This window comes from Nipponia nippon, unplaced genomic scaffold (genome assembly GCF_047370975.1).
Source record: "Nipponia nippon isolate SJK-2023a ecotype South Korea unplaced genomic scaffold, ASM4737097v1 scaffold_4, whole genome shotgun sequence".
Taxonomy (NCBI): domain Eukaryota; kingdom Metazoa; phylum Chordata; class Aves; order Pelecaniformes; family Threskiornithidae; genus Nipponia; species Nipponia nippon.
Genome location: NW_028262358.1, coordinates 110,467,364 through 110,487,860, shown reverse-complemented (window position 1 = coordinate 110,487,860; position 20,497 = coordinate 110,467,364). Strand labels below are relative to the sequence as shown.

Here is a 20,497-nt window from a genome sequence, read left to right as displayed (position 1 = left end):
GCACAGTGATTTCTAACTTTTTTTTTGCCGTTTATTTCTAGAAGTAGTTTGTTAATTCTTAACTTATAAGGATTTGGGGTCTGTAGAGGATATTTTGGTATAAAAAGCTTTTCCTTTTCTCAGTCTTGGAATTTTGTGAAGATACATGGGAGGAAAAGCAGAGAACTCTTAAGTATTTTCCTTCTTACTTAGGTTAGGGCCTAGGGTGACAGTTTTATGACCTGATGTGGTACTGTATTTTTTTTCAATATGTTGATTCTTCAAAGATAGTGACCCAAGGCAAAACTCTTTAATTGAAAACATCTCTATACCACACTAAAAAAAGTGATTGTCAAACATCTATGGACTTTCAAAAAAATCCTCTCGAATTTTTCTTTGTAAACTTTTATGGAGCATAGTGCATGTGGGCATTGTTAAAAAGTGCACAGTAACATGTATTATGACAAGAAAAATGGATTTTGTTGCTCTGAAGAAGCTCAAATTTCTTGCTGGCCACACTGCATTTTTTTTTTGCGGTTTTACTTAGTCTTGATGTAATGGATATGACTTAGATTGATGTGTTGCATTGACAGTGTTTGTTTGTCTTGAACTGGGTAAGTGAAGTGGCTAGTTTGGAATAGGAGTTCTTTATATATGAAAGCTCTTTGAAATCCTCTGTAACTTTTTTCCCAGGCCTTGCTCATCTCATTGGATCATCATTGCTCAGAGCATATATGCATGGCTTTTTCATGGACATAAGACTTTATCATAAGGTAAATAGGGCTGATGCTTGTCAATTTTTACTCTTAACAATAAAATATGTGTGTTGGGTTTTTGTTGAGGGTTTTTTTGTGGTGTTTTGTTTTGTGGTTTTTTTTCCTCCAAATAACAGACTGTGTTCTGTATTAATGGTATTTTCTTTTTATTTCCTCCTGCTTGTTCAAAGGCAAAAATGATGGCCAACCCCTTTGCCTATGAAGAATACAGAAGAGAAAAAATAAGGCAGAAGATAGAAGAAACACGTGCGCAGAGAGTTCAACTAAAGGTAAATCCTGTAAACAATTAATATACTTCTGGGAAAATGATTCATAAAGAGTAATATATTCTTAAGTATATCTCAAGAGATGTAACAAATTAGGATTTGATTCTGTTTGTCATCAGGGACCCAAAGTAATTTGTAGAACTTTTTGAATGGAACCGTAAAATTCCCATGCATGTGATTCCCACAGATGAGAAAGACTGATACCAAACTGTAAAAGAGCAGCTCTCATCACATTTGCCACTTGAGCAGATAACCCACTGGTAAAACTCGCAGTTTCTATTTCTGTCATCAAACTAAATGACTTAAGCCATTAAAACATAAAACATAATACTCTGGAAAGAGATATATATATATAAAAATAGTATTGTGTTTAGAACTAGTAGCTTTCTAGATTAAATTTGCTCAATATACAAGGAGAAATAATTGCTTTTAAAGTACTAAAGCTGATGCATTACAAGGAAAAAACAATACAGAAGTTCTGCTTAAATTTTCTCCAAGCGCTATTGCTTTACTAGTACCTAGAAATATTTGAAACCAGTCAAGGAGCTTTTCAGCAAGAGTTATAAGAATGAATAAGAATTCTCTCTTCCCCACACTTAGAAATGTAAAGCATGTAGGTTTTTGCATGTGTAAGAGTAACTTACTGATTAATTGCTTTCCTCTCTTTAGAAACTACCAAAAGTCAATAAAGAGCTTGCACTCAAACTGATTGAAGAAGAAGGAGAAGAGCAACAGGTTACTAGAAAAAGGAAACAGAAGGTAAGCTTTTGTTTTGGAGACTTCTCTAACTGGGAACACAGAAATAGTAATGCTTACAGTATTGATTGTTTTTGTTGTTGGTGGTTTTTTTTTTTGTTACCTGGCCAAACAGATTCAAAGTTTGATTGTTTCTGTTTCTCATAAATAACTTATTCTAGTAGGTGGCTTTAAGGTGGTCTTCACTGTAGCTGCAGCACCAAAAAGTCCATGTAGTAACTTAAAGCTTAAAATGACGAAATACTCACTGCGAAGATTCTATGGGCTTCACAGGACTCCAGAAGCTAGAGAAATGCAGAGTCAATGCCAAAGTTGTTCAAAAAAGACCTGTTGTTTGCATTTGTTGGTATTTTGGTGGTGACCATGACAAGATAGATGTTATCTGTAAAACTGAAGATACAATTGCCTTTCTTTGTGTACACAATTAACTACATTTTATAAAATAGCCAAAATGGTTCACTCTTATGCAACAGGAATTCTTCCTGGTGTTGAAAATAATCCAATTTTTATCTTAAGTGAACTCTAAAGGAAAAAATGAGCTAATGTTTAATATTGGGGAGGGGGGGCTTTCTATAGGTAGCACTTCATAGGTGCTCATTCTCACAGGAATATAACATTCATGAAAGGCAGGTATTAGCTTCATGTGGCATCTAATGAAATCCTGTGTGTTACAGTTAGCAGGAAGCATGAAATACTGAAAAAGTAGGTGGTGGTAAAACCTTAAATGCAGACTGTCTAAGCCAGTGTTACGATGGAAATATGAGATCAATAAATGGGGGCTGATTTTTCTAGGAGTATATATGGATTGTGTTATTAAGTGGACTAAAAAGAGTATACATAAAAATGCATGTCCTGGTTATTTTCCTGAAATGGCATTAGAGTCTTATGAAGAGTAATTTATTTTAGGCTTTGGGATTTAATTTTTGTCTGTGTGACTGCAAGTCACACATTTGCAACAGTTTCTGTGTTTGAAATTTACACTTGTTGTTTCCTGTATATTCCCCCCTCTGCTTCTTAGGTGACAATGAAAATCTAATGCTGGGGTGGGCTGAATGTGCTGGTATAACTTTGGCAATGTTGAAAGATCAGCTTTTTCTAATAAAAAGCTATGTATTCAGTGATTTTTAAAATGATGACAACAGGTATTTGCATAAGCTGAAATTGTAGTTTCAACTGTTCGTAATTGAACAGTAGCATAATTTACACTGAATTCATTTTACTTTGACATGAATGAAACTGCCTTTTACATTCTGTATGTGAGGGCAGTGAAGAAAAAGTGTTAAAGAGGTATAGAAACACTTAGGCTTATGTATTTAGAGTAAACCAGTAGTACCATTGCATAAAGACACGTTTACCCTGGTAATTTGTTGTACATGTTGTAGAATCATCCCTGTCTGGTAGGGTATTTGCCTTGGAGGTACTGCTGATTAGTCAATAGATATCAACACTTCTCCAGACAAGCTGGCTGAATGTATGAAAAACATTAATTCAAAAATATTAGTAATTGTGTATTTAAGGTGTCTATAGTGTGCATAAAAAAAGCTGTTGTGCTTACAGGTAGCTTAGAATGATATTTATTTGATTTTTGTGAAAGTAATAAAATGCAATAAGCATAAATCCTGATTTTATATAACCTGGAAGGATAAAGCAACTGGCATTTCACATGCTGGATTTGAGTTTTGTTTAATTAAAAAGGTGTTACTTACTTTACCAGTGTCTGTTTCAGAATTTTATAGCTCACTCATGCTTTGCTTCTTTTCCAGAATCTGCCTAGCCTTCTCAAGGATGATCGTTTTAAGGTCATGTTTGAGAATCCAGATTTCCAGGTGGATGAGCAGAGTGAAGAATTTAGGCTACTTAACCCACTTGTTTCTAAAATAAGTGAGAAAAGAAAGAGGAAACTAAAGATCTTAGAGGAACTGGAGGCACAAGAACAGGTAAAATATTTTCCATTTGGATTAGGAAAAATCCATAGGTTTTTTTTTTCTTTGTTTCAAGTATTCAGATTTTTCACCATAGAAAGAAGATGGAAGCAATGCAAGAATGTCTTATCAGCTATAGTAATTAAGTGTAAATTGTAATGTTATCCTAGTTTTTAGATATGAACAATATTGTGTCTACATGAATATAGGTTTGAAAAATATAAAGCATGTAGGTGGAAACAATTTTATAATATATCTTCTGCTTCATTTGCTGTTACTGCTTTTGTTTAAATTTTAGTTCTCTTCAGCTGCATCTATGTAAAAGCTGTCACGTACTCTACTTGCAGGAACGGTTTGAAAAGAAAATTAGTTGATGATCTTTATTTTATGCTATTTTTGTCTGCAGGAAGAGGAGGAAGAACCAGAAGGAAAAGCAAGTGATGCAGAAAGTTCTGAGAGTTCAGATGATGAAAAAGGCTGGGTTGAAGAGGTCAGGAAACAGCGCAAGCTTCTACGCCAAGAGGAAAAAGTAAAGCGGCGGGAAAGGCTCAAGGAGGATCAGCAAACATTATTGAAACCTCAGTTTTTTGAGATTAAGGAAGGAGAGGAATTCAGAAGCTTCAGAGACTCTGCCAAAAAACAAAAATTAATGAAGTAAGACTAATGTTCCTATTTTAATAGCTGGGGGTGGACAATTCTCAAGTATTTCTCTACAATGCAGGCCAGTGGCATTTTGGCTTGGAAGCACTTACTAGTAAAGCCACATCTGGCAATTCAGGAACATAACTTAAAGCGACATAGTTGTTGAAAGCTTTGTTTTGTAGTTAAACAAATATAATGTTTGAAGTATGGCAGAGAGACAACACAAATGAGATGAGTAAGGGATTAATATTCTGAGCCAGAGTTGGGGATCCATTACTCAGTCTTGGTGAACTGCTGCTCTCACAAATAACAATGCTGATGTCTGTGAGACTGGTTGTATTTCTCTAGTGTCAGTATGAAGTTGACAGTCTGGATGTTTTTCATCTGACCCTCTAAAAGGATGTAGAATATTGCATGACTAGTCATTGGTTTGGGGGTAAGATCAAGGTGGTAAAAGAAAAATTGTTTTGTTTTTATGGCATCCAGAAACTTTCAAAAAACTATGCTGTTCTTATACTGTTAGGTCCCACTATTTCTGATTTTCTTTTTGCAATACAAAAAAAATCAAACTTTTTTATTTTAATTTCTTTAAATTGATGATCAACTGAATTAATTGTGTACTATGTAAAGAGCATGTCAAACTAAAGGACTTGGGTTTGAGGCGCTTAATGCCTACAAAGCTCATTGATATTTTTTTTCAGAGGTGAGTTGAGCCCTTCGGAAGCTGAGATTTAATAGCCTTTTATCATTTGGACCGCAGAGACTAGTATTAAAACCTTGAAAGACAGTAGCTTCAAAGTTCTTGCAGCACACTGGATGCAGAGCAGAATTTTGACTAATGTTGGAAACAAGTTGCTGGGTTAGATGGATCTCGTAATAGCCATTATGTTATTACTTAGAATGAAATGATACAGTCAAAGAAAAGGAAGTGAATAATATATATAACGGGACTGTTTCTTTATGTCACTAATGACTGACTCTACAACCTAGTTGTTTCATGATGGATTTTTCTGGAGATAAGTTAAGAAACATTTGATAAAAATTCAGCCTGTTCCTTAAACGTGGAGGTTTTTAACTGGAATTACCATGTCAAATGGTCTTTAAGTATTACTGAGACAGTGTTTCTACAGTAGTCTAGTAGTCTATGGTTTCTATGTTGTACCTGTAAGACCTCTTTAAATAGAAGTAGTAGTTTTTCTAAGTTGGGATTTATAGCAATTCTGCAGAATTGAATCCCAGGTTTTCCTTAGCTGTTTTTTATCAGCAAGCATTTTCACACAGGGGGTTTTTTGTTCTCTATACTGAATGTACCCACTCATTCCGGACTCTTTTAGATTTCTCCCTCAACTTTTTTTCTGATTATTTTTCTTTCTTTCTTCCAGAAGATGAAGCAACTTTTTGTCCTTTTGCCAGTTTTTCTTCTTTGTCAGGAGAAAATCCACTCTGGACACTCAGACAGAGTATTGTAGGTTAAGGATATTTTTTACATTGTACTTGGATTTATAGTCATGTTAGCAAGTGACTGGAAAGGAGCCTGAGACAGTGGTCAAAAGGCACTGTATTCTCATTGCCGTTGAAATACTTCCCTAAAAGGCAGTATGGCTGCAGCCTGCTCACATACTGTTCTTTTACACAAATTCAGCTGCTGACCTCTGAAGGCAATTCTCAAGGACATTCAATTTGAAGTATTAAGATTTCGTTCTGTTCAAAACATGGAAGGCTTAAATGTGAACAAGGATACTGAAAGTTAAGTAAATAAACCAAGACAGGTGTAAGGAAGGAAAACATTTAGAAAAAATTAGTACAGTGTGACACAGCACAAAGTAAATTCTTTCCTTTGGCGTATAGAGGGAGGGAAATCGTTGCTTCAGCTTGGGAAAAATGAAAGCAGATACCACAGACCTGTCCAGTGGATGGAGGAATATCGGTGATGACATAAACCGTGGAAAGACTTTTAAAAGACTGCTTTTAGGGAAAAGAAATTGTCTTAAGGTTTGCTGCTAATTCTCTGCAGAATATTTTGCAAGGTATGATGCATAATTAGGGTGGCTTAGGTTAGATGTGTCTGTGTGGTAGGTGCACAGATGGGATGTGATGTAAAATGTTAAAAAAAAAAAAAAAGAGAAAATGGAGGATAGAATAGGATGACAAAAAAAATGGATGTGACAGCATTACATCCTTCATGTTTTCTGAGTTGCTGTCATTGAATTGTCTTTCCATGATTTTTTTTTATTTTTGTCTAAGCAATTAGCTGTATACTCACTGATCCCATTTGTGCTCATCCAAGCATTGTTCTTAGTATGGAGCTTGATATTCCTTAAATTCTTAGCAGACGTTTTAAAATTAACAGCTGGTATCTGTTTCTTATAACGTATAGCTGATACGGTTCTGTAATCATAATGACTTAGTCTGTGTTGTGAGCTAGCGTGTTTGGTTAATAAGCATTTTTACATATTAGAATTTTATGAAGAAAATACCTAGATAATGTTTTCTGCTGCCCTTATTCAGTGATAACTAGTCAGCATAAAAATAATTAATTCAAGTAATGTACTGAAAATTGGAAAGACTGTAGTGGCATGTACAATCTGGTGAGGCTGGCATGTTTGTCTTTGATTTGATTTAGCCAAGTTATGGAATGATGGTCTGTGACCAATATAATTAAGTACCTTAATACCTTCACTATGCATTTAATGGCTAGGTGTTCTTTTTTTCTCTAATCGTATAATGTTCTACCTGAGGAAACAGTTTATGACTTATATAAAACTGGGTGTTTCTTTTGACATGTTCCTGACTCAGCATGGCTCCAAGCCCAACTTCTAAAGCAGTGGTGCATATTATAGATTTCTTCATAGACCAACAGTCTACACATTTCTTTGTGCAGGAAAGCTGCTTTACTCATGGTTGTAAAAAAACGCCTTGTCTCAAATCCGTCTACATTTCATTTTCCGCTTTTGGACTCTTATTCTTACACATGAAAACCTGCAATAATTTGCTTTGTTTACTTACCGCTTAAGTTCCTTACATAGTAACTTAAAAGGAATCCGTAAAAGGAAAGGGTTTTTATCAGTGGGCTAAGAGCTCTTTTGATTGTCTTGATGTCCCTTTAAAAGGTTTGTTATGGAAGTTAGAGCATGTCAGAATTAAGAACTCCCGTAGTCATACTTCACGAAGTATGACAGTCAATGTATATGTCTTCAGAGGTGGCCAAGAAAGTTAACAAAAGCTAACAAAAGCATAATTGGCATTCCTAGGTATTGCTAAAGTAAAACATCAAAAAAACTCCTCTCTATAATGAGGGGAAAAAAGAAGTGCCTGGGCAATTTTTTTGTTTGTTTTTTACTGTAGGACAGGGGAAGTTGCTTTTAATAACACTGTTAATGTATCCCTTGAATCAATTTGAGGATGATTTAAAAAAAACAAACAAACAAAAAAAAACCCAAAAAACCCCAAAAAACAACCTAGCTGTTGGAAATGTTTGTGTATCAGTGTGTGCAATTCACTATCATTTGAGGTCTGCGCATTTTCAGATAAATATAGCCATACCTGCAATTATTCAGTAGAATTGCAACTCCACAGTGTTTTGCTACTATCTCCTCATTTTAGTTTTTCTCCTGACAGAAGCAGTATCTAGGCAGTCATGCTAAATAATTGCTGGGTAGTAGCCATATTTCTCCAGTTCACTTTCAAAGGGGAGAAAAATGGGACTTCACTTGAATGTAGAAATCCCACCACAATGTCAGTGACTGATCTTCTGCCATAGTTAGCTCTAAGGCTTAGCTTGTCTTCCCGATTCGCACAGATGGAACAAGTTTTTACATGTACTCAATGAAAAATATACTACAGAAAAAAATACAATCAAAGTACCTAGTCATGAGAAATAAAGTAATTTGTGACAGTAATTTTTCATTGTTAATACAAAAAGTCTTTGCTACATAAAATGGCTCATTAACCAAAATTCAGCAGACTTCAGAGACTTCATGCATAGGCTCATCCATGAGCCCTTCATCCACAGAATTGCCATTGACTTGGTGGCTGCTAAGTGTCTGTATTTTTAGGATGACTTATTTTCCACTTTAAAACTTGTACAAAAAATGTCTCAGACCTCTTCAGAGAGATCTAGTAGGGCACTAATAGCAGTATCTCAAATTGCAGAAACTAATTTTGTTTACAGTTAGGCGGATGTTTTCTAAGCGCATCGCAGAGTGAGTTTGATCGTACAAGCCATGTCACACTCTCAGGTGGCACTACCTACTTGTAGGGCCCACGTTATAGAAGAAGGACAAGCCATGTTAGGACTCACAGGTGTCTTTAGGGAGGCTGGCTGAAGCCAGCACCATCCCTGCCTGCCTGCTTCACCCCTGTGCTGGAGGCTATGCGGGAACAAGGTGTATTTCCACTCCTCAGCTGTTCCAGTTTGCAACCCAGCTTATGAAGTCAGCAAGGGTGATATTAAATATCAGCTCACAACCTGGAGCAACTGGGGCACTTCCATGTGCCTTGGTTTTGTAGGGACATGAACTTCCAGTGGGGGAGAGCCGAAAGCAGTATCAGCTTCAGCCACAACAGCTACCTCCTCCTTAGAAATGCAAGAGTTCAGTGCCCAAGGGAGAGGCTCTATACCAGCTCGCTTGCAGAAACTAACTGATGAGCACCATGTGCTTGAAGGCGTATGCTCATGTGGAGCTCCTGTCTGGGGTCAGGGTCTGTCTTACTCATCACATTCACTTGTTTGCATAGGTTTTTTATTTAGAAAACTATTTGCATTAAACTGTCACGGGCACAGTGTCTGAACAGTCATTTGTATTTTGTCTTAAGTAGTTTGTCTCTATCAGTGAAGTTATTCATTTGGTGATGACTTCGTTCTGACGTATAGTCAAGATTATTTCCTTCCCTCAGAAGTGTTTCCAGTTCAGAAATGATAAGATTTCAAGAAAACTGGTTATATCTAGCCTTATTTTTTTTTATTTATGTATGTGTCTATTACTGCAGCTGAATATTCCTGACTTTTTCTAACATTTCATAGCAAACTATAGCAATAGAAGGGTGTGGTTTCTTTCTCAACTAGAGTCTTGTTGCTTTTTAGCAGAAAAAACAATGAACTTTACCTAAATTTTAAAATTGTTTCTACTGAAAGCAGTATCTGGAGGGAATGATTTGAACTTGTGTTTCTTTTCTGTTTACTGAATGTTTATTTTTTAGAGTTATGGCATTTCAAGGTTTCAGAGAAATTGAGATTAGTTTTGACTGCATTATCAGCCTTTATTATAGTAAAAAGATGGCAAGAATAGGGACTAATGTTAATTATTCTCTGCAGGAAAACTCTTGGAGATCGTTTAAAGCTTGAAGAAAAACTTGGCACGCTCAATGTGTCTGATACCACAGTAGGCAGCAAACAGGCAACATTCAAATTAAAGAAGGTGAGCTATATATATAATTTTTTAAGATAATACGCAAGTAACTTTAGTTTTTGCATGAAAGAACAGGAACTTTAAAACCAGCAAACAAATGTCCCTCTTCATTTCTTTATAAGCTGCCAACCCCTCTGTTTCTTGCCAAGAGACTGAAAGCCTCCAGTAGTACACTGTGTGTTTATACCCTTATAATTCAGGCAGCACTCATAAAATTTTGTGTTCCGGTTGAAAATACTGGCTTCCATCTTTTAATAGTTTATTTGCAGACATACAATCAGAAGCTTGTGACCTTACCTGACTTCTGTGCCAGGACCGATCAGATGTTGGTCTGCAGGTCCAAATGCAACCAGGATGCTGTAGGTGACAGGCTTTCTCTTGGTTGATAATGTTGCTAAGTCTCGGCATGAAAAAAAGCGGAGCTCCTAACCACTTTTTTCATTGAACTTGTGTAACACAGATCACAAGAATGAGCTCTGGTCCTGTTCTACTTGCCAAATTCCATTTGAAGTGTGTAGTTGACTGCTGCCTATCTACCTTTCCCAAAGGGTTTTTATTGCCCATCCTAAGGAATTTTGTAGATTGCAGACAGGTGATTACTTTATAGTGTGGGCAGAGTTAAATGCATGTGTGCATCTGCTACTGCTGTAGAACACTTAGGGATTTTTTGCTAGGTAACTGCTTTAGAACTGAGCAGAGGATGCATTATAAAAGCTGAAGACCCATATTAATTGATACTTGAGCTGACAAAATGTACTTAAGTTAAAACTGGTGTTCCTCAGGTCAGCCTTTTTGCTATAATACATTTCGTCTTACCAGTGGTCAAATATTATTCTCACTGGTAAAACTGCTGTCACAAGAATAGCTAAGTAGTTATTTGATTGTCACATGGGGTATGCCTGAAAAAAATTTTTTAAATAACCAAACTTACTGGACTATTTCTACCTTACTTGGTTTACCTGATTATTATCTATTTGCAGATGTCCTTTTTCATCTTTTTTTGATTCCTGTGTTGCTGGAATTTAAAATGTGTTGAATGTGGAATAAGTCACAGATTCCTCTGCAGTGCTGTGTAGGATAACCATTCTGGGGATCTTACTGACTGCTGTAACTGATATGTTAGTGTCTTGCAGCTAATACAATGGGCTTTGCAGGGCTTCGAAAGCACAGTCTTTTTTATGGTAGTTCCAGCTTAGTGCAAAGCCACAAGGTTTCTTGCAGTTGGTGGCGAACAATGAACTGTCACCTTTTGCTAACAGTTTTGTGAAGATTTGGGAGTAAGACAGATATGGCAATGGTTCAGAATGCCACTTTTACTTGATTCCATCAGATATGCTATAGCTTTGAGGTTTTTTTTAAATTATGTCGCTGCTAATGTATATGGATTTTTTTTTCTGACTGTTAACTGGTGTTGCTTTATTGAAATACGTATGTTGTGCTAATTTGCATTAAAAATATTTTTTTAAAAGTCTAATTAAAAGAAAAATAATGCATCCACAGTGGAGATCTTTTCCCCTATCAACAGAATAGCAAAATAAGACTTACAAGTCTTCTCTCAAATAAACAGACCCTATGTATATATTCTGAAGTCCTAGGGAATGGAGCAGGGAGAGCTAGGAAGAAGTCACCCTATGCAGTATGCTGTGTCTTGATGCTCCTTTTCAGAGGATGAAGAGATGAAGTTGGCAAGCTGAAGAAGGGATTTACGTGTTACTCGGATCATCACCTTCTGCTTTGTGATGCCCTTTCCTTAAAGTGCAGGTGTATTTAGGAGTAGGTAGAAAGATTTAGTGGGGGAGAGAATTGGGCTTCCATGGGATTGGTATCACTCTACTGTGTAAGTCGGTGGAATTGAGACTGAACTCGGCTGCTACAGTTGTGGTATGTTAGCAGCTGCCCAAATGCCCAGCAACCACTGACGGATCCAGTGATGAAATTGTTTGTCATTGATATTTCACATTTAGTTTTCAGGGGATTTTAGTATGGTTCCTACAGTCATGGCACCCTGTTCTTCAATTTCAGCATGCTTTATCGTAGCAAATAGATATAACAAAACAGCAGGGTTTCTAAAATACCTAAGTACTTACACTACTAGGGAGGTATAGAGGGCATCTAAAAAAAAAAAAAAAAAAAAAAAACCAAAACCAAGAACCACAAAGCTTCAAATGCAAATCAAGATTATTCCATTTCAATATACTAGTGGTAGCAGTAAGCATTATATTAAGTAAGATTTCTCAAGACCGTTTCAGACAAAATCTGGAGACAGAGAGAAACTACTTACATTTTCACATAGTTGGGTTTCTTGTTTCCCTACTTGCAGTGGAAACAGGACCCAATAAATTTCAACAACATCTAAAGACCACTAGCTTTTATTACCATGATACTGGTATGGGCTTATTGCTACATTTGGTAAATTGGTTCACATCTCACCTCAGCCAAAATGTTGTCTCTGCATGCAGATCTCTAGCTCAAGTTTAAATAGTACTTTAATGGGAGATTCAGGAAGAGGTGGGCTGATGTATGAATGCTGCTGATTACAGAGTTAGATGCAGTGGGGATACAGCTGCATATCCAGTAATTCTGTCACACTGTTAATGCACTTATCCTGTGCTGCTGTTGAAACTGCTGTAATTGCTGGAGTACTTCAACATGGACTGTTGCCTGAGCTTGGCTAGTTCAAGTCTGCTAGTTCTAGTTTATGCTTAGTTTGAAGACAGGCCTTAGTCTTCCACAGAAAATAGTTTATGGCTGTAAGAGCCATTTCATCTATGTGGTATGTAAATGAAACCCTTTCAGCATGTTTTTTGATGAAGAGGAAAAACATTAATAGAGCATGTGCCACAGGAGCAGAGATTTTAAATTCTTTTCATGTGGAAAGTCTTTCTAGAATTGCATACAGCATATCAGACACTTTCAAGAACCTCTAAGAACACTTTTTAGAAAACCTGTATGTTTCAGCAAATTTAACTAATTGTTCTGTCTTTTTAAACTGCATTTGTGCACATATTAAATGTGGTAATACTAGTTAACCAAAGTAGATACTAAATAGCCTCAAATTGTGCTCTACCTTCCTAAGGGCATTAAAACATAAATTCTGGAGTGTAATTTTACAGCCTATTGTTAGACATTGGTTTTCATCTGAAGTACATTATTTTATTCACTGTTTTTCAATTTCTTTGTCTTAAATGTTTGCTCTGAATTACTTAGAATGATAATGCCTAGGGATACCTAGAATCAACAGGTACCGTGTAAGATAAGATAGCATGGGACCATTTACAGTAACATTTCCAGATTTCCCTTATGGAATTCTGACTTGATATGTAGATACTTGAACAATGAGGTGATATGTAAGTTTACAAGAACCTAAGTCTATTTTTGTTTTAATATTCCAGTCAGAGCAGCAAAAGAAACAGCAGGAGGCTGAGAAACTACATCGTCAAGAGAGGAAAACTCTTAGGCGTTCTGCTAGTCATCTCAAGAGCAAACGTGGAAGAGGACGACTGTTTCGTTGACTTATTTTATGTTATTTTTTAAGAAACTTCTTTTATCTCATTTTTCATTTGAAAAAGGGACTTTTTTAAATAGGGACAGAGTACCAATGTATTTGTATTTTGATTCATTGATGGACACAAAAACCAGAACGTGCTAAACCCTGTGTTAATTATTGAAAAGTTCATGAAAGTAGAAGTATTGACCAAAGGACACTATGAGTATGGTGTATTATAAGCTCCAGTGTGAATTGTGTTTGTGCAGAAATCACCAGCAACTGGTTATTGTGTAACCCTGGATGTTTTCTGTACAAGAATTTATGTATACAACGAGGCTGCCTGTCCTTTATTTAACTGAAGAGCTGTGGGATTTTGCTTTCTGAAATCTTTTATTTGTGGCTGCTTAGATAGAAGATCAAGGGTAAGTTATTTTGTCTAAAATCTTAACTTTACAAGGGCACAAGAATTTTTTCTTTTATGGTTCTTGAAGGATGACATACAATTGTGTTTTTAAAAGCTGACATTGGCTTTGTATTCTTGGGTTGCCTTAGTAGGCAGGAGGAGGTACAAATGTGTGTCATGAGGGCATTTGAGAATGCCTGATTTAGGTTCCTCTAAGTCATTCTATAAGGAAACCTCACTTGCCACACCGATGTACAAAGGGGAATCTCTGAAGGGTAGTCTTATTAAGTTAAATTTTATGAATATTGCCTTTACTCAGAATCCTTAGGACCAGGTTTAATATGTTTTGGTAAGCCAGCCATAGTTCAACATAGATCAAGTGGTGTATGTTCACATAACAAGCACATTAAGGCCATGCCAGTAGCCTCCTATTCTTCAAAAAGTTAGTTTAGTTAAATAACTTAAGAAACCAGAACCTGTGTTAAGGAAATGATTGATTCTTTTCTATGTCTTCTTTTTGATTTCCAACAGAATGCTTGTTGCTAACCAGGATACAGCGTCTCTTCTTGATTTTTATCTTGCAAACCCATCATTGAAATAAGTAGTTCACTACTTAAGCAAGGAAATTAATTTTTACCTTTGATCCTAAAGGAGCTTTGTTTGTTGCTTTTTAAAAGGCTTTATAAATTGTCTTTTTGCTAAATCCAAGAAACTATGAACTTTGGATCCAACAAGAATCAGTGAAGCTCCCCATCACTGTAAATCTTTTGAAGAGACTTGGAGGTTCTTAAGTGTTTTGCTTCATAAACCAGAGAGTTTATTAATCTGGTCAGGTCTCCTGGACAGTATTTACCATAGAATTTTTGCAGTTATTTCAGTAAAAAGCTTTGTTTCTCGTAGCCTGATGCTTTTTTTTTTTTTTTAAGATGGTAGAATAATCAGTCACACGGTTAAATTTATCTTCTTCTCCCTGTTGTAATTTTACCTGCTTTAATTCTTTGCTTCTGTTTTCAATTGTATCATTTCCTTTAATTTAAAAATGTCTTTTGCACTTGATATTTTCATCTTTAAAACGTACATTGTAATCATCACCTCTCTGTCTTTGTATTCAACTAAAGGGTGAGTCTCTCAATACCTATTTTTTACCTCTGGCTGTCAAATTTCTGCATTGTCCATGAGCTTCTCATGCTTTCTATTTAACACAGAACTATCCAGTATTCCAGTGTCAGTATCACCCATGCTGTATATCAAGAAGTGCCATTATGACTTCTCTTTAGCCACTGAGAAAATGGAATGCAGCTGTGATTGCTGCAGGGTATGTCCCTCTTTTTGGAGTCTTGTCTTTTGATAACATTCAAGCCTTTGAAATCCAAGTGTAATGACAAGTTAAAGTTTGTACTAGTGCAATGTCTTTCCCCTGGAGCACTGTGTTATCTCTTACAAATTATCTGCCTGCAATTCAGGTATGTTCGCTTCATATACGTGGCTATATTGAATGGGGAAAGATTGATGGTGGAAACTTGCCACTGTTCTGGTTGATATAGGGAGAACTGGGAATTAGATGGACATAACTGGCACTGTAAGAACAGGAGTTAGGAGTTTGCTCCTTCTCATGGTAGGCCTAAATCCCATTATGTTTGATCAAGAGCTAGAGGTGCATTTATGCTTTAAGGCATCCTTATTTCAGCAATGATTTTGCTGGCTATCGAGAGCAGTAAAAAAAAATCTGGTTCATATGCGGGACAGTAGTGAACTGGGTTTGAAATGCTTAATTTTCAGCTTAAAAAAAAGTGTATTTCTTCTGGTTCAAGATTCTCCTGACTGACACTGGTTTAGGTCAGTGTATGTTTTGTTTTTCATGCACTTATGAAGTACCTTGTTATGATAATACTGATCATGTATTTAGGTTGGAGCCTGTGTGATTAAAGGAATATACTTGGTACTGTTAGAGAGAAGGCACATGCAAACTGTCCTTAGCACACCATTTATTTCACATAAAATATATTTGGGATGCACTTTAACCGGTGTTTAAATATATACTAGGCATAACCAGTGAGATGCCTGGAAAGATAGGGTGGTGACTGTGATTTGAATAATATAGGAAGCAAATGTGGAAACTGGAAGACAGGTTTGGTGTACTTTTCGTAACTTCGGTTGTTTAGAAGATACTCTACAATAGTCCCTACTGTTTGGGGTTTCCAAAGCACTGCAGGCTTTGCCTGTAAGTGTGCTGTATTTTTATGTGTAATGTGTATAAACTCTCTCTATACAGAATCTTGCTAGAATAAGTCTAATTAGAGATAGAAGTGCGAGTAGTAGATACCAGACATTATGGAGAAGAATCCTAGAAAATTGGAGGTCACAGATAGCATTTGTGAATGAGAACATTAGAGTTGGCTCATGAACCTGAATATTTGTGAATGGCATACGTAACTTGACCGGTTGTGATGTGCCCCTTCAAGGAGGGAGACTGTACTCTGTTGTAAACATGTCTGCTTGTCGAAGGCGAAAAGGCAAAGCTCTATGCAGTCTCCATCTTACCATAACTGAATTTGTGCTCTACTAGATAACCAGTGGCTGATGCAGATTTTGAAAGACCAGAGAGAAGTAACCAGAAATAGGTCTGCAGTGCTGAAGGTGTTTTCCTGCTGTGGCTATATTCTTGAAGAAAGCACACATCATGCTAATACAGGCAAATGGATACCCAGCAGGTCTCTAAAACAGAAAGATAGTATATAATTTTAAAGTTCATGGAATCGTTTAGGTTGGAAAAGACCTTTAAGATCATCAAGTCCAACCGTTAACCTAGCACTGCCAAGTGCACCACTAAACCATGTCCCTAAGCACCACATCTACCCCTCTTTTAAATACCTCCAGGGGTGGGGACTCAACCACTTCCCTGGGCAGCCTGTGCCGGTGCCTGACTACCCTTTCTGTGAAGAAGTTTTTCCTAATATCCAACCTAAACCTCCCCTGGTGCAGCTTGAGGCCGTTTCCTCTTGTCCTATCACTTCTTACTTGGGTGATGAGACCAACCCCCACCTCGCTACAACCTCCTTTCAGGTAGTTGTAGAGAGCGATAAGGTCTCTGGGCCTCCTTTTCTCCAGGCTAAACAACCCCAGCTCCCTCAGCTGCTCCTCATAAGCCTTGTGCTCTAGACCCTTCACCAGCTTCGTTGCCCTTCTTTGGACATGCTCCAGCACCTCAGTGTCCTTGTAGTGAGGGGCCCAAAAAATTGAACTAATATTTTTTTCTCGTGCTGCTTTTTCCCATGAACCAGCAGCTGCTTAGAATCAGTGGTACCCAGAAAAGTGGATTTCCTAGCCTTGATCTGACTATTAAATCTTTGAAAGAGGGCAGTGTTCTTTATATGTTGCTCACTTTGGTCAGGAGGAGTGTTAGATGTTTGGATTTTGCGAACAGTGAGGCATGGCTCTTCAGGGTGTCCAGCACTGGAACTCTGGAACACAGGTGAGCTATAGTTGGCAGGCTGTGCCAAGCTGCCTGGCACGCATTCGAGCCCAAGAGCTTTTTGGTGAAAGAGGGATGAAGATTCATTGCAAGCCTTGCTTTTAAGGTATCAGGGAGCAGGAGGAGTGGGCAGCTCTATGAGGGAAGGCAGGCTGGGAGCTCAGGGTGACAAGGCAGGCAGGGGCAGTGGCCTCCCTGACAGGAGGTGCAGTCCTGCAGTTATCAGACAAGAAGAGCAGTAGGGTGACAGCCATGAGGTTCAACCAACAGACCAGACAGACAAGTCCGTAACGACAAGGCGGGTCCAAGGTCAAGTGAGCAGGTTGGTATCTGTGAGGTACTTGGGCAGGCATGGGCACACCTGCAGCATAGCTTAGGTGAGGACTAAGGGTGATGGAGTGCCCAAGCAAAGCAGGGGCAGGCCTCTGGCAAGGCTGCTCAGAGCTGTTTCTCACACAGCTCTTCTTATAGCAGTCTGGTCCCCAGTTGTCTGGCCATACTGTTACCAGAGCTGGCCTTCAGCACAGACAGCCAAACCCTTGGCCAGGTGGGGAGAGGCAGCAGAGCCCTAAAGTCCCACATAGGGACCTGGCATGAAGCGTGTTTAGAATCTTGAGATTGATAAAGCAGGTTCATGTCTTTGAACAGCTATCTGGGGGAATATTTTAGAGCTTCAGTAGAAGCTGGCGTATTAATGCAACATCATTGCAACCGATTAACTATATAATGCAACCAAAGCAGGCATTTCTTAGGTATTAACCTGATTACATCAACCTTTTTTCAGTCAACAGTACTTCATTTCCCATACTGAGGAATCAGTATTGATCCAGTATTGCTATTCCTAGAAGCTGAGCAGCTGCTGGGATCCTTTTTGACATTTAAGGTTCATACTCTAAGGTAAGAGTGACCAGATGCTGTAGCCTCGTGGAAACCCTGATTGTTTCATACATATGAGAAGTCAGTCATGAGAATCAGGTTGAAAACTCCCTATTAAAAAATGTATGGATAGTGGTTAAATGTGAGTGAAATACTAGCAAGATAAAGAAAAGACCTGGATCTGATGCATCTCCTATACTTCATTACTTTCTTACTGCACAAGTAATATAGTTTACTTCAGATAGGTTATTAGTCATTGAACAAACATTGAACCAAAACTATTTGTGTAATGTTCTTTCCAAAATGCTATTACCAAGCCAAAAAGCATGCTGCGTTCCTGTGGCTGGTATAATTGTCTGAAATGGAGAGCATCCATCAGTTTCTACAAAACAATGGAAGAATTTACTGTACCACACTGCTGATTTTTAATATCTGAACAAAATAGTGAAATATGATTTAAAATATTCCCCTGCATAAATAGCAAGTGTGTGTAAAATAAGTATACATGTTTTTATACTCATAGGGTTCGTTTATGTATGGAGCTTAAAGTAGGTATGATTTGAGATTACCAGCTTCAGGAAGGGTTGCGAGGGAGGATGTAACTTTTCAAATTACTCCATCTTGCTTTGGAGCAGCCTTTTATATTTGTGTTCTCCATGTTTCCAGATGGGAAAGCAAGTAATAGACTTGAATTCCAGGAAGAGTGGACCAACTTTCAGATGCAGAAGGACAGTGAAGCAGTACAACAGCTTACCTGGGGAAGCTGTGCTATGTCCACCGGAAGACTTGCGATGTCAGATTAAACATCTGCAGGAACCCCACAGGTATAGCGGAGCCTGCCTTAAGGAGGAGGAATGGATTAATGAACTTTAGAGGACCTCTCCAGCCCGATGACTCTATGATTGGTTGTAGGGCATAAGGAAGAGGCACGCAGCATTAATTGACTGCAGTCCTTTTCCCTCTTTGTCCCATCCTTCAACTGAATCACTCACTAGTTTTATTTTTTTATCTCTTTCATAAAGATTAAATACTTTTTTTGGCTTGTTTCCATAGCTAATACATTTTGTCTGATCTTGGGAAGTATGGGGTTTTTAAGCTGAATGAAAGCACATAAATCTATTAATAAACTTTAGCTCTTGATCGTTATCTCTGTGTTTCAAAGCCCATTGTACTCAACAACTGACTCTTTGTGATGAACATGAAGAAATATTCCTATTCCATCACCAAAGCGAACAATTTATAGTACAGCCTGCAGAAAATAATCAGATTTAGCAGAGCTTGTAGTTTATACAACCGGAGGAAAAAGGATTCCCGCATTTTAAAGACTCTGTAGATGGATAACTGTAAATCTTGCAAGGTGGTTCATAAGTCATTCTGTCTGTAAAACTGTGTATTGCTAATTTCCACACCCATTCCCCCGCCTATAATTTAGGCTTTCTCTCTCTGTCCCATTCCTCTCTCTGATGACTGCTTGTGTTAACTGCATTTTAGTATCACTTCCTTCCTCCTCTGTTTTTTAATTTGGCCCAGATCCTTGATCCACATGGGACCTAGTGGCAAATTTCTATGGATAATATGTCACACGTTATCCTGCATTTGTACTGTAAGTTGCATTTCCGTACAAAATACTTGAGCATCTTGTGGTACAGACTAGTTTGCACACTCACACATCAGCAGAGGTAAAGTAAGCTGATTCTGTACAAGTGAATGAAAACTGCAATGACTGGAAATCATCCATACTAGTATAAATTCAGAAATGTGTCTGTCTGCTGCTGACCATGTTTTTAAGGATCTCATCGTCTGTTCTTTGTTTGCTTAGTGTTTTAGACTGCGGGGCATGTGCAAGGAGTGAAGATCGACCCTGAGCATGTTCAGAAAGGAGTAATTTTTCTCTTACCGTTTGAAAGAAATAATTGCAGAGATAAGTGCTGCATTTCCTTTGACAGTTACATTCAATTAGAGTTTAAGTACAATAATCTTACAGCAAGATCAGGTATGAGTTTAAAACACTCTTGTTCCCAGTGTGGTCATGCTTTATAAGTGACATTGGGGTCAGCTTACTTATGAAGGCAAGTCCTTGTTCCCATTTAATTCTTCATTGAGTGGGGCAAAAGTGAAAATCCCATTTCCTCATTAAAGAGAAAACTAGGCAGTTGAAGTGGGAAATACCAGCCCAGCCCTAATCAAAATTTATACTCCCAATTCCTGGAACCACCCTTCCCTTCCCTACAGCGGTTTCTGCTAAAGCTGCTCTGTCTCTCCTACTTATTATCTCTTATTTTAACATCTGGCTATTTCTTGTGGGGTGCCTATCTCTACACTCCAGTTTTTCTATTAATGTCAGGATCTATAGTACAAATTTGTACAGATATAGCATGTATTTGAGAATGAGCACTAAAATGGCAATAGCAGACAGGTTGTGTATAGGCACATCTTGAGCATAATATATTGTGTGAACTTGGAGACGTGGAGAGCCATGACATCAAAGTGCACGGTGGGGGTTCAAAGAG

The 20,497-nt window shown here is 37.7% G+C and overlaps 1 protein-coding gene across 6 annotated transcripts in view; it reads left to right on the top strand.

Annotated features, from left to right (window-relative positions):
- The window catches only part of NOL10 (nucleolar protein 10), a 61,332-nt gene extending 42,199 nt beyond the window's left edge, over positions 1–19,133 (top strand). For 2 of the 6 annotated variants that reach the window (XM_087776130.1, XM_087776135.1), the window contains exons 15-23: positions 673–752; positions 926–1,024; positions 1,691–1,780; positions 3,541–3,714; positions 4,106–4,353; positions 9,656–9,758; positions 13,142–14,954; positions 17,896–18,008; positions 18,654–19,133. In XM_087776130.1, the coding sequence (XP_087632256.1) occupies positions 673–752; positions 926–1,024; positions 1,691–1,780; positions 3,541–3,714; positions 4,106–4,353; positions 9,656–9,758; positions 13,142–13,261 (914 nt within the window). In that variant the 3' untranslated portion in view covers positions 13,262–14,954; positions 17,896–18,008; positions 18,654–19,133. Of the gene's footprint in view, positions 1–672; positions 753–925; positions 1,025–1,690; positions 1,781–3,540; positions 3,715–4,105; positions 4,354–9,655; positions 9,759–13,141; positions 17,434–17,895; positions 18,009–18,653 lie in introns of all 6 variants that reach the window. The other 4 variants (XM_087776133.1, XM_087776132.1, XM_087776134.1 and 1 more) reach the window with 4 other exon arrangements.
- The last annotated feature ends 1,364 nt before the right edge of the window (positions 19,134–20,497 follow it).